At 43.4% G+C, this 13776-nt stretch overlaps 1 protein-coding gene across 3 annotated transcripts in view; it reads right to left on the minus strand.

Annotated features, from left to right (window-relative positions):
• Window positions 1-13776, minus strand: part of CPNE4 (copine 4) — a 481705-nt gene that overhangs the window by 36155 nt on the left and 431774 nt on the right. For all 3 annotated transcript variants that reach the window (XM_036894782.2, XM_057492042.1, XM_057492043.1), the window contains 2 exons: window positions 12910-12996; window positions 11549-11608 (listed from right to left, as the gene is read on the minus strand). In XM_036894782.2, the coding sequence (XP_036750677.1) occupies window positions 11549-11608; window positions 12910-12996 (147 nt within the window). The remainder of the gene's footprint in view (window positions 1-11548; window positions 11609-12909; window positions 12997-13776) is intronic.

Below are 13776 nucleotides of genomic sequence, written 5' to 3' on the forward strand. Positions count from 1 at the left end.
AGAAAGATCAGTGCACCCCTATGTTTATCGCAGCACTATTTACAATAGCCAAGAATTGGAAGCAACCTAAATGTCCATCGATAGATGAATGGATAAAGAAGATGTGGTACATATACACAATGGAATACTACTCAGCCATAAGAAAAGGGCAAATCCAACCATTTGCAGCAACATGGATGGAGCTGGAGGGTATTTTGCTCAGTGAAACAAGCCAAGCAGAGAAAGAGAAATACCAAATGATTTCACTCATCTGTGGAATATAAGAACAAAGGAAAAACTGAAGGAACAAAACAGCAGCAGAATCACAGAACTCAAGAATGGACTAACAGGTACCAAAGGGAAAGGGACTGGGGAGGATGGGTGGGTAGGGAGGGATAAGGGGGGGAGAAGTAGGGGGGTATTAAGATTAGCATCCATAGCGGGGTGGGAGAAAGGGGAGGGCTGTACAACACAGAGAAGACAAGTAGTGATTCTACAACAGGTTGCTACGCTGATGGACAGTGACTGTAAAGGAGTATATAGGGGGGACCTGGTATAGGGGAGAGCCTAGTAAACAAAGTATTCGTAAGTATTCGTCATGTAAGTGTAGATTAATGATTAAAAAAAAAAAATGCAGTTCCTATGTGGTGACCTCTAATGAGTTCTACACAATAATATAAAGGACATATAAAAGTGTAGGCAAAGGGTCTGTTTGTGTTTATACAGAGGATCAAAGCCTAATTTGGCTACCCCGAAAATGAACTAAGAAACGATATGAAAGAGAACTTCCAACATCAGCACTCTCGGGAAGACTCATGCCAGAAGATGATCATCAAAAAACCCCAACAAAGATCCACGCACTGCTACAGCTGTAGATGCACTCATCCCACCAGCTCCTGGACTTGCCATGGGAATGAAGGAGATATCTAAGCTGGCCTGTGCATACAGTAAAACAACAAATTTGACTGGATCTATACTGTTGGAACTCAACCAAGAATTAGGAGAAGTGCAAATTGTAGCGCTCCAAAATCTTACAACTACAGACTATTTACTGTTAAAAGAACATATGGGATGTGAACAGTGCCCAGGAATGGGTTGTTTTAATTTGTCTGATTTTTCTCAAACTATTCAAATTCAGTTAGATAATAACCATCATATCATTGATAAGTTTTCACAAATGCCTAGGGTGCCTAACTGGTTTTCTTGGTTTCACTGGAGATGGCTGGTAATTACAGGTATGCTTTGGTTAGGTAACTATACTCCTATTATGTTAATGTGTGTGCGCAATTTAAGTAGTAGCTTAAAATATATACATGCTGAAGTTACTCTACAAGAAGATATGTCAAAGAAATAATCAATCTTCCCATGTTTTCTCCCGCCTGCTACTTCTATAGCTTTTCTTCTTCCTTCCTAATTACAACGAATTCTTAAATAGAATTCGTGCCTCATATCAAATTTACCGAGTATCATAACTCCTCCAAGTGGTAAAGATACCTCAAGACAAATGCTGGGCATAGAAGCCACAGGGCATAAATATGCAAAGAAATAAAAAGCTAACCATTTCAAACAATAAGGCTTCTCTCTCACTTACCAACTTAACATTTCCCTGTGTGGCCCCGGAAGATGACTGGTTAGCCAGAGACGGGTAAGATTCCTCAAGGGAGGAACAACCTAAGACAGGCACAGTCGCTGGGGGGTCATCAGGTGAGAAATTGGGGATCAACAGAGGTGAGGCTTAGAACCTCACCCCCCCTGTACTGAGAGAAATCTTCTGCATATGTGGATGTTTTATTGCCCTTGTCTAGCTTGGATTAACACATAGTCTACAGGCACACACCTGATCATCTACATTTGCTCTCTTACAACACTAAACTATGTTTTCTACCTTTATGTTGTATCTACCTACCACTTCAGCATCTTATTAAAAATAATAAAGAGAGAAATGTGGTATCCACATATAAATCAAGTATAAAAATCAAATGTGTATTCATATTTGAACTGACTGTTTATAGTTCATAATGCATGAGCAAAACCAAAAGTTTCTGTGATGACTGCCCTTGTACTGTTCACCATGTAACTTATTCACTATGTAAGAATTTGTTCTCCATGTAAGAACTTGTTCGTTATGCTTCAGAAGATTGGAGACTGACGAAAATTAGGCTTGGGGTGGATTAATGATTGTGCATTGAGCATTGACTCCCCTATACAGAATTTTATTGTTGTTAACAACCATTTGATCAATAAAAATGAGAGATGCCCTAACAACAACAACCAAGAAAAAGTACACACTTCCAATTGTAAAATAAATAAGCAACCGGGATGTAATGTATAGCATAAGGAATATAGTCAAAATATTGTAACAACTTGGTATGGTGATAGCTGGTACTTAGAATTATCATGTATATAAATGTTGAATCACTGTGTTGTACACCTGAAACTAATGTAATGTAATACTGTGTGTCAACTACCCTTCAATAAAAAATAATTATCTAAAAAAAAAAAAAAAAAAAAAAAAAAAGAAAGTGTCTGAGGAGGTAATTGCTGAAAACTTCCCCAATTGGAAGGAGATAGTCTCTCAGGACATGGACGTGCACAGATGTCCCAACATAAGTGATGCAAGGAAGACAACACCAAGACATATAGTAATTAAAATGGCAAAGATCAAGGATAAGGACAGACTTTTAAAAGCAGCCACAGAGAGAAAAAAGATCACATACAAAAGAAAACCCATCAGACTTCTCAACAGAAACCTTATGGCCAGAAGGGAGTGCCATGATATATTTAATGCAATGAAGCAGAAAGGCCTCAAACCACCAAGAATACTCTACCCAGCAAGATTGTCATTTAAATTTGAAGGAGGGATTAAACAATTTTCAGATAGGCAAAAGCTGAGAGAATTTTGGAGGGACTGTTATAGATGACATTACTCCTAAGGCTAAATAGCTGTCACCAAGAGAAATAAAACCACAGCAAAGTAAAACAATTAATTACTGAGCAGATGCAAAATCAAATCAACAACCCCCAAAGTCAATCAAAGGAGAGGCAAAGAGTACAGAACATGATACTTAACACATAAAGAATGGAGGAGGAAGAAAAAGGAGAGAAAAGAAGAACCCTTAGGTTGTGTTTGTAATAGCATACTAAGTGAGTTAAATTAGACTGTTAGATAGTAAGGGAATAACCCTTGAACCTTATGGTAACCATGAATCTACAGCTTGCAATGGCAATAAGTACATGCCTATCGGTAATCATGAATGCACCTATCAAAAGACATAGAGTGACTGATTGAATAAAAAAGCAAGACCCATCTATATGCTGCCTACAAGAGAATCACTTAAAATCCAAAGACATACACAGACTGAAAGTAAAGGGATGGAAAAAGATATTTCATGCAAATAATAGGGAGAAGAAAGCAGGAGTTGCAGTACTTGTATCAGACAAAATAGACTTTAAAACAAAGAAAGTCACAGGAGACAAAGAAGGACATTACATAATGATAAAGGGGTCAGTCCAACAAGAGGATATAACCATTATAAATATCTATGCACCCAACACAGGAGCACCTACATATGTGAAACAAACACTAACAGAATTAAAGGGGGAAATAGAATGCAATGCATTCATTTTAGGAGACTTCAACACAACACTCACTCCAAAGGACAGATCCACCAGACAGAAAATAAGTATGGACACAGAGGCACTGAACAACGTTTTAGAACAGATGGACCTAATGGACATCTACAGAACACTGTATCCAAAAGCAACAGGATACACATTCTTCTCAAGTGCACATGGAACATTTTCAAAACTAGGCCACAAAAAGAGCCTCAGTAAATTCAAAAAGATTGAAACTGTACCAACCAACTTCTCAGATCACAAAGGTATAAAACTAGAAATAAATTACCCAAAGAAAGTGGAAAAGCCCACAAACACATGGAGACTTAATAACATGCTCTTAATAATCAATGAATCAATGACCAAATTAAAACAGAGATCAAGCAATAATTGGAGACAAATGACAATAATTAAACAAAGCAAAATCTGTGGGATGTAGCAAAGGCTGTGATAAGAGGGAAGTATATTGCAATACAGGCCTACCTCAGGAAAGAAGAACAAATTGCAAATGAACAGTCTAAACTCACAATTAATGAAACTAGAAAAAGAAGAACTTATGAGGCCTAAAGTCAGCAGAGGAGGGACATAATAAAATTAGAGCACAAATAAATAAAATTGGGAAGAATAAAACAATAGAAAGAATCACTGAAAGCAGGAGCTGTTACTTTGAGAAAATAAACAAAATAGATAAACCTCTAGCCACACTTATCAAGCAAAAAAGAGTCTACACACATAAACAGAATCAGAAATGAGAAAGGAAAAATCACTATGGACACCACAGAAATACAAAGAATTTTTAGGGAATACTATGAAAAGTTATACACGAATGAACCAGATAACCTAGACAAAATGGACAACTTTCTAGAAAAATACAACCTTCCAAGGCTGACCCAGGAAGAAACAGGAAATCAGAATAGATCAATTACCAGCAAATAAATTGAATTGGTAATCGAAAAAACTTCCTAAGAACAATATTCCTGTACTGGATGGTTTCACTGCTGAATTTTATCAAACATTTAGTAAAAACCCAATACCCATCCTCCTTTAAGTTTTCCAAAAATAGAAAAGGAGGGAATACTCCCAAACTCATTCTACAAGGCCAGCATCACTCTAATACCAAAACCAGGCAAAGACACCACAAAGAAAGAAAATTACAGACCAATATTCCTGATGAACATAGATGCAAAAATACTCAACAAAATATTAGCAAATCGAATTCAAAAATACATAAAAGATCATCCATCATGATCAAGTAGGATTTATTCAAAGGATGCAAGGATGGTACAACATTCAAAAATCCATCAACATCATCCACCACATCAACAAAATAAGGACAAAAACCTCATGATCATCTCCATAGATGCTGAAAAAGCATTTGACAAAATTCAGCATCCATTCATGATAAAAACTCTCAACAAAATGGGTATAGAGGGCAAGTACCTCAACATAATAAAGGCCATATATGACAAACCCACAGCCTATATTATACTTAACAGCAAGAAACTGAAAGCTTTTGCTTTAAGATGGGGAACAAGACAAGGATGCCCACTCTACCCACTTTTATTCAACATAGTTCTGGAGGTCCTAGCCACAGCAATCAGACAACACAAAGAAATAAAAGGCATCCAGAATGTCAAGGAAGAAGTTAAACTGTCCCTGTTTGCAGATGGCATGATATTGTACATAAAAAAACCCTAAAGAATCTACTCCAAAACTACTAGAACTAATATCTGAATTCAGCAAAGTTGCAGGATACAAAATTAACATACAGAAATCTGTTGCATTCCTAAACACTAACTATGAACTAGCAGAAAGAGAAATAAGGAAAACAATTCCATTCACAGTTGCATCAAAAAGAATAAAATACCTAGGAATAAACATAACCAAGGAAGTGAAAGACCTGTACTCTGAAAACTACATGACACTCCTGAGAGAAATTAAAGAAGATACCAATAAATGGAAACACATCCCATGCTCATGGATAGGAAGAATTAATATCATCAAAATGGCCATCATGCCTAAAGCAATCTACAGATTCAATGCATCCCTATCAAAATACCAACAGTATTCTTCAATGAACTAAAGCAAATAGTTCTAAAATTTATATGGAACCACAAAAGACCCTGAATAGTCAAAGCAATCTTGAGAAAGAAGTATAAAGTGGAGGGAATTACGCTCACTGACATCAAGCTCTACTACAAAGCCACAGTAATCAAGACAATTTGGTACTGTCACAAGAACAGATCCATAGACTAATGGAACAGACTGGAGAGCCCAGATATAAACCCAAGCATATATGATCAATTAACACATGATAAAGGAGCCATGGACGTACAATGGGGAAATGACAGCCTCTTCAACAGCTGGTGTTGGCAAAACTGGACAGCTACATGCAAGAGATTGAAATTGGATTATTGTCTAACCCCATACACAAAAGTAAACTCAAAATCGATGAAAGATCTGAATGTTAGTCATGAAAGCATAAAATTCTTAGAAGAAAACATCGGGAAAAATCTCTTCAATATAAACATGAGAAATTTTTTCCTGAACACTTCTCTTCAGGCAAGGGAAACAAAATAAAAAATGAACAAATGGGACTACATCATGCTGAAAAGATTCTGTACAGCAAAGGACACCATCAGCAGAACAAAAAGGCATCCTACAGTATAGGAGAATATATTTGTAAATGACATATCCATCAAGGGGTTAACATCCAAAATATATAATGAACTTGCACACCTCAACACCCAAAAAGCAAGTAACCTGACTATAAAGTGGGCAGACCATATGAACAGACAATTTGCCAAAGAAGGAATTCTGATGGCCAACAGTCACATGCAAAGATGTTCCATATCAACATATCACCTCACACTAGTTAGGATGGCCAACATTGAAAAGACTAGGAACAACAAATGCTTGAGAAGATGTGGAGAAATGGGAACCCTCCTACACTGCTGGTGGGAATGTAAACTAGTCCAACCATTGTGGAAAGCAGTATAGAAGTTCCTCAAGAAACTAAAAATTGAAATACTGTTTGACCTGGGAATTCTACTCCTAGGAATTTACCCAAAGAAAACAAGTTTTCAGATTCAAAAAAACATCTGCACCTCTATTTACAATAGGCATGATATGGAAGCAACCTAAGTGTCCATCAGTAGATGAATGGATAAAGAAGAGGTGGTACATATACACAATGGAATATTATTCAGTCATAAGAAAGCAACAAATCCTACCATTCGCAACAACATGGATGGAGCTAGAGGGTATTACGCTCAGTGAAATAAGCCAGGCAGAGAAAGACAAATGCCAAATGATTTCCCTCATTTGTGGAGTATAACAACAAAGCAAAACTGGAGGAACAAAACAGCAGCAGACTCAGAGACTCCAAGAAGGGAGTAGTGGTTACCAAAGAGGAGGGGTGAGGGAGCGCAGGTAGAGGGAGGGAGAAGAGGATTGAGGAGTATTATGATCAGTTCACATGGTATGGGGGAGGTCAAGGGGAAGACAGTGTAGCTCAGAGAAGACAAGTAGGGACTCTGTGGCATCTTACTACACTGATGGACAGTGACTGCAATGGAGTGTGATGGGGAATCAGTAATAAGGGTGAATGTAGGAACTACATTGTTTTTCTTGTGAAACCTTCATATCAATGATAGCTTAATAAATAATAAAAAAAGTTAAAAAACCTTGCTTCTGTGGAAATCCATTTTATAAATAAAATTTTTGTGCATCTGTAAAAGCAATAACTTTCAAAGAAAATGTTTAATTCTTCTCTTTTGTTTTCAGATAACTTATGATGTCTCTCTCTTCTATGCTGTCCATAATTTTGTATTTTGTATGTGAAATTCTAAGTGTGTAATGTGCTTTTTTTTGGCTGCTGTGTTTGCCATGTGCCAAGCACACTGAACTCAATCTCTGTCCCTGTAGTCCATGCTTTTCCTCTTCCCACCCTCTTGACGGTTGCCTCAAAGCTCTTATGACTCCAGGATTCACAGGAGGAGCAAGGATTGTCATCAGGGGTGCTCTTGAGCTCCCAAAATTATGTGCAGAACTGGGTATATGATTTTCCAGTGAGAGGATGTAGATCTTGTACTGAGTTCTCACGTGACCCATGTGGCTAAGAATGTAGGAATCCTTGACCAGCCCTTTTCAGCGTCCTTTCTCTCCCTCCACTAGGCCTTCTCCTCTGCTTTGGTCAGATTCCAAAGCAAGCTCCTCCTCCCCAGGTGGCCACCCTCCTTTCCCCTCCTGCCTTCTCTTCACTGTCAACCTTCCTGAGCCAATAGCTATACCTGCTTACCTTCTGTTTACACCTGACTCCCAGTCGCCCTGTCTCATTTTGCTGAAATTGCTCTTTCAAGGATGACATGTGCCTCTTTATTGCATAACGCAGTTTTTATTCTTTACCTTCTGACTTCTCTTTAGTATGTGCAGTCATTGTCCTGATCTCGTAACCTGTCCCTCCTGATCACCTGAGTGGTGGCCTCCTCTCAGGCTTCTCCACACCTCTTCTGTGACTGTTTTCCGTCTCTCCCTTGTCACCCAGCAGAGTCCTTCCACCATTTTCTGTCACAGGGCCCTTTTCCTCCATGCTCTCTTGGGCCACTTCATGCAGAACCATAGATGTGAACCTCTCTCCTCTCCTCTCCTCTCCTCTCCTCTCCTCTCCTCTCCTCTCCTCTGTGCTGAGGCCTAGGTCCCTATTTATAAGGGTTGTCCCCACTGGGACAGCTGAGAGCACAGCTACCATGTCGACAAACAAATTCTCCCTCTTGTCCGGCATCCCCTCATTTCTGTATCTCTGCGAGCAGGGCCACCACGTGCAGCCAGGCATGACAGACCTGAGCCCTGGGACCAGCACACTCCCTTGCTCCCCACCTCCTGGCTTTTCCCCAGGCCCAGGCTGGCCGGCTCTCTCCTGAGGGCCTCCTGCCCTCCCGCAGCCAGGCCTCTCATCAAACACTTCCAGATCCACACCCTAGGGCGTGTGCCTGCCTGCCTGTGCCAGTATCCTGCTCCAGATTCGTCTGAACCCTCCCTGATTCACCAAATTCCCTCAAAATTCAAAGCCCTTCAGTTTCTTAATCCAGACCATTCCCTAACACCCCTTAAATAGCCCCTATTTATTCATAATGATCAAACTAATGTCTTGGTTTTCATCATTGGATTATATGGATACATAAACATTTAGGTTTACAGGGGTGCTTTTTAGTGGTATCACATTTACTCATCTGATTTTTTCTTTTCCCTAGTTATTACCTCCCCTTGAAGATTTAGGGTTCAATTTGTTATAATTCAGTAAAAGTATTTGGAGCACCAAAAATACATCAGCCTGGTACTTTATGGGGAAGGTGCTCACTCTTGACATTCTGAGGGTTGAGTCAGAGGCCCTGGGCATCAGCAGAAGGTGCAAAAGCTCTTTCTGAGTCTGTAGGGTGTACGGTCAGAGTCCTGGCAGGAAACACATGGCCTACGGAAAAGGGGTGGAGGAGAGTGTAATAAAGGGACGATGGGCTGGAGAGGCAGAAGGAGCAGCTACTAGACCTTGGTGAGAGTGCTGTCACAGACCATGGCCCCGGAGGAGGACCTGAAGGGGGAATGAGCGCCCAGCTTCTCTGTCCTCCCATCTATGATCTCTGCCTGGTGCTTCCCCTATGTCAAGCCCAAACGAGATCACTATCAGCCGTCCGGGAGCGCACCCACATTGGCTGGCCTCCTGGTCACAGAGGGAAGCCGTGGGGAGGTGAGGGCAGGAAATGCCAGTGCCTATCCCACCCTGGTCTCCTGAAGCTCTGTCTCTAGGAAGACAGAGTCCGTTGTGGCTAATGCTCCAGGGCTTCACTCCAGGGACACCCGGTCTCCCTCCCTGCTCTGCCTCTCCACCAGGGAGTCCTCTTCTCCTAGTTTCTCACCCCTCTAGTATCTTCTTTTATGTTGCCAGATGGTTTCAATACAATTACTGGGCAGATAATAAACACTTACAGACCAAGTTAAATAAGACGTGTTAATTTTTATTCATAGTTTGCATTACAGTTTATAATTTGCATTAGATTGAGCTGCTTGAGCAGTAAGAAATTAATAATGAGAAAGATGACTTAATTTTGGAGGATAATGAAGTTGGAGTAACTGGTATGTTTTCTTTAGTAGAAAGTTCAAAATAGGCTACCTAGTAGCCTTCTGAGCCCCAGCCTGAAGCCCTGCGGGAAGATGCAGGCCCTCCTGATGGCCTGTTCCCTTCTCAGCATCTACTTCATTCCACAGCTCCTTCCGCTCCCTGCTCCAGACTGCTGCCCCCTGCCACGCCCCCACAGTCTGTGACTCTGGAGGGGCCCAGAAGCCGGGTGGGGAAGGTGGTGCAGAGAGCCCGAGGGTGGCACTGCCCAGGAGGGAGGGGGAATGACAAGACTGCGAGGGCAAGGCCGCCGCGTGGGGCAGGCTGTGCGGCTTTCCTTGAGTCTGGGCGCGGAGCTGGGAGCCCCAGGGATGAAACGTCCTGTTTTTATGGGGGCTGATTCTTTGCAGCACAACTCCAAGCACCAAGCAAGCCCCGCAAGGTTGAATAAAGAGTTGCTCAAGGGCTTGGGATCTACAGACTATAAAACGGACCCAAATCAATAGGCCTTTATAAACAGGGCTTTATGAACAGCCCTTTCCTAAGGTCCTGGGACGCTATGACCAGTCTGACTCCTCCGCGGCACTGCTGGCTCTCCTGCTACCACCTGGGCACACCCGGAGTGGCAGTGGGCCCCAGGACGGCCAGAGGCAGGTGCCGGGCTCACATGAACATGCTTTGTGACCTCTGGGGTTTGTGTAGAGGAGGGCTGGGTTGGTGTGTCTTTAGAGAAACTTAGACTTTTAAAAAATGACCAAATTCCATAATTAGTTTGTGTAATCATTTGGGGATACATGAACAATGCCCAGAGCTTGGGCAGGATGCAGGCAAACCCCTCTGAGGTTGGAGCAGAGGCCAAGCCTCCGTTTAAGAACAGGTTGGCCCATGAAATGGCCCCTTATCTCATCCTCTTTTTAGTCCTTTCAGTGCCACTGTTCCTGCTCCCAGGAATATATGGGTCCTTTCTATTCTCTTGGGCTCAAACCTAGGCAAAAAATTAAACATTTTCCTTGATTTTCTCACATGACTGAGCCTGCCTGGGGCATTCACTTCCGTGAGATGAGAAGCGCGTGCTGTACCGATTATATTCCTCCTGTCGGCTGTGCTGCTTCCCCACAGGCCCTACCGGATCTAGCTCTCAGCCTCCGGGATCCTCTTTCTGGAGGTCACATTTGCCCAAACCTAGGAGCACTTTGAATATTAAGCCACCAACAGCCAATTGTCCAAGGACAGGCGGACCCACCACCTTGGCCCACGAGGGCATGTCAGCAGGACCCAGCCTACCCATCCACACACAGATTAAATCTCGGGCTCACACGTCACACGTGGGCGATGGTCCTTGTCCCACCCACTGAGTCTAGACACTCACCCTATTTTTCAGCCTTGAAAGATTGGATCTCTAGCCTTTTGGAATTCACCTTTTCATTGCCTGATGAACCAGCTGGATGGCTCACTCCTGGCTCTGACCACTGGGGATGGTGCTGGCTCTGAGTCCTGGCCATATCTGCCACGCCTGTGGGGCTCGCCAGCATGGCTCACCTCCTCCCCACCTTCCTCACCAGGTGACGGGGTGGTGGGCCGCCACTGCCTCATGCCTCATGTGGCTACTGAAAGAATGGGGAGCATTAGGAGGGCTCCCAAACCACCACAGGCTGGGCAGTCTGAATTCCATGGTACGATGCTGACAACCATCCTCACTGGAGAAAACAGTAGTATGCACTCATTTTAAAAACATGGCACCATACAATACTTTCAGCAGTGAGACTTGAACAAAATTGACCCAGGATTTCCAAAGACTTGCATCCTGCTCCCTGAATAAGAACAGACATGGAAACAACTCACCGTAAACTGGATCTGGCAGCCACCCATGATGTAATCCAGGAAAGAGTGCATCTTGTGGACCTGTTGAGGGAGACGGGCTGCTTTATTCACGGCACGAGTGTTTCCTGAGGCCCGGCCTTGGGCTTTGAGGCTAGGCTGCTACACGAGAGGAGAGAGCAGAGAGGTCTGTGGGGAAGAGAGGGCTAGTGGGTTTGTGTCTGTTCAAGAAGGAAGAAAGCAATGCTCAATTCAGATGGGACCGAGAGGGCTGCGACTGGGTGCACCTTACCCCTTTTGTTTCTGGTTTATGGATGCTTTTAATCAGTGTCTGCCTCTGGGGTGGGACCAACACTGTATTTTCAATGGTCAGCACTGTTTTGAAATGAATAAAGTCTCACACTTGGCTGCAGGTTGCTCCCTAAGCCCCTGGGAGGGGCAGTCTGTCTCTGGTCCACAGGCCCCAAGATGTCAAAGCATCATAAAATATAAAAAATGCATAGTAAATAATACCATGATCCCAGACGGCCAATCATAATATATTATCCCCCACCCCAGTGACCGGTCCCAGGGGTAGCACATGACCCACGTCAGACCAGCAAGTCGTTCCTTTTCTCTCTTATGTAAGGAGGTGCTCTTGTGGCTCCTGGCAGCCACGCACAGGCCAGTCCGGAAGAAGGAACCTGGCATACATGGAGAGAAACTGTACGGGCTGTAAGTCGTATATGGTGGAGTTGGACAGATGTGGGTTAAAATCTCAGTTCCTAAACTTACCACTTGTATGAGTGTGGGCTCGTTATCTGATGTCATGTGGAAGTAGAAATCTCAGGGTTGTGATGAGTTAAACAGACTTTATGATGTTTCTCTTACATAGTCTACCCTCAGTTGCTGGCAAGAATCATCTCGGATGTAATTTAAGAGGTTTAATTATTAGCCTGTGGGATTTTCTGGGAAGTGAGGGAGGAATTTCTAGGCTCTTTAACCTTCGCCCACTGTCTTGTAACCACTAAGGTGGGTGAGATGCTGCAGATAAAGCCCTGGGCACTGTGACGGGCATATCACGTGGAGGCACTCTGAAAACGCTGGCCTCCCCTGTGGGGCCCGCCCTCTGGGCTGTCCTGGGCAGAGCAGGGCCTGACTTGCTATGAAGCAGCTCCTGCCTTGGGGGCAGGACTGTCCTGCCAGGGGGATGGCGGCATCGGGTCACCACAATTCCAGCATCACCATTTCTCATTGTATGCCCATTAATACATTGCATTTTTTATTTTTATGTTTAAAAAGGCCACACCTCTTTGGCAGCCTTTTCCTCTGACCACACAACCTGAACTCTTCCTTCCAGGCGGCTCTAGGTTTAGAGTCCTGGATGGGCGGGTCTCTGCACTTACCTTGCACAGATTCAAAATCACAATGCCCGAGTTCTTGTAGTTCTTCTTCTTGGCTTTGTACTTGGGGTTGATGCACTCCCACTGCACCTGCAACATGAAAGCCTGCTCAGGATGCGAGCCACCCAGAGGCTGCTCCTGCGCTGCAGCAGAGGGACCTGAGGGCTGGTGAGTGGGGCAGGGCGACACCCTTGCACTTTAGGGGCCATGAGGAGGCAGGTTGAGAGAGACTCTCACATCAGACTGCCTGGTTTGAATCCCAGTTCCCCACGTTCCAGCTGTGTGACCTTTGGCAAATTACTTGGTGCCCTTATGCCTTGGATATCTCCTCTGTAAGATGGAGTTTATAACTGTATCAATCTCAAAGGATTTTTGTGTGGACTTAATAATTAATCCATGTAATACATTTAGAATAGTGCCTGGCACCAACAAATACTATGAATAGGATTAAATCAAGCAGCAGACAGGAGGGTGTATCTGCAGATGCACAGCTGAGTAACACAAATGTTGGGTCTCAGTGCCTGGGAACTGGCTTTAAAGGTAGGGAAGCTGAGGAACGTTAGGTGCTAGCTACAGGAAGTTAGGGAATAATGAGCTTACACAGAACTTCACTGAGAGCTGAATTATGGATTGAACATTCTGCAACAAGGGCACAGTGGATCACCAAAGGGGCTTCAAAAATGGGGCTTCAAAAGAGGGATAGTGTGAGCTGCAGGAGTGCTGAGAGCTGAGGAAGGGCTGGGAGCCGAGGTGCTTCCTAGAGGACAGACACCAATGGAAGGAAGACTTCATGTGACTGCGTCAACCACAGATCAGCATCGGGTGTCACTGAATGTCCCTGCCTACCGCCTCTGGGAGCTGAGCTGGGTC

This window comes from Manis pentadactyla, chromosome 14 (genome assembly GCF_030020395.1).
Source record: "Manis pentadactyla isolate mManPen7 chromosome 14, mManPen7.hap1, whole genome shotgun sequence".
NCBI classification, from domain to species: Eukaryota; Metazoa; Chordata; class Mammalia; order Pholidota; family Manidae; genus Manis; species Manis pentadactyla.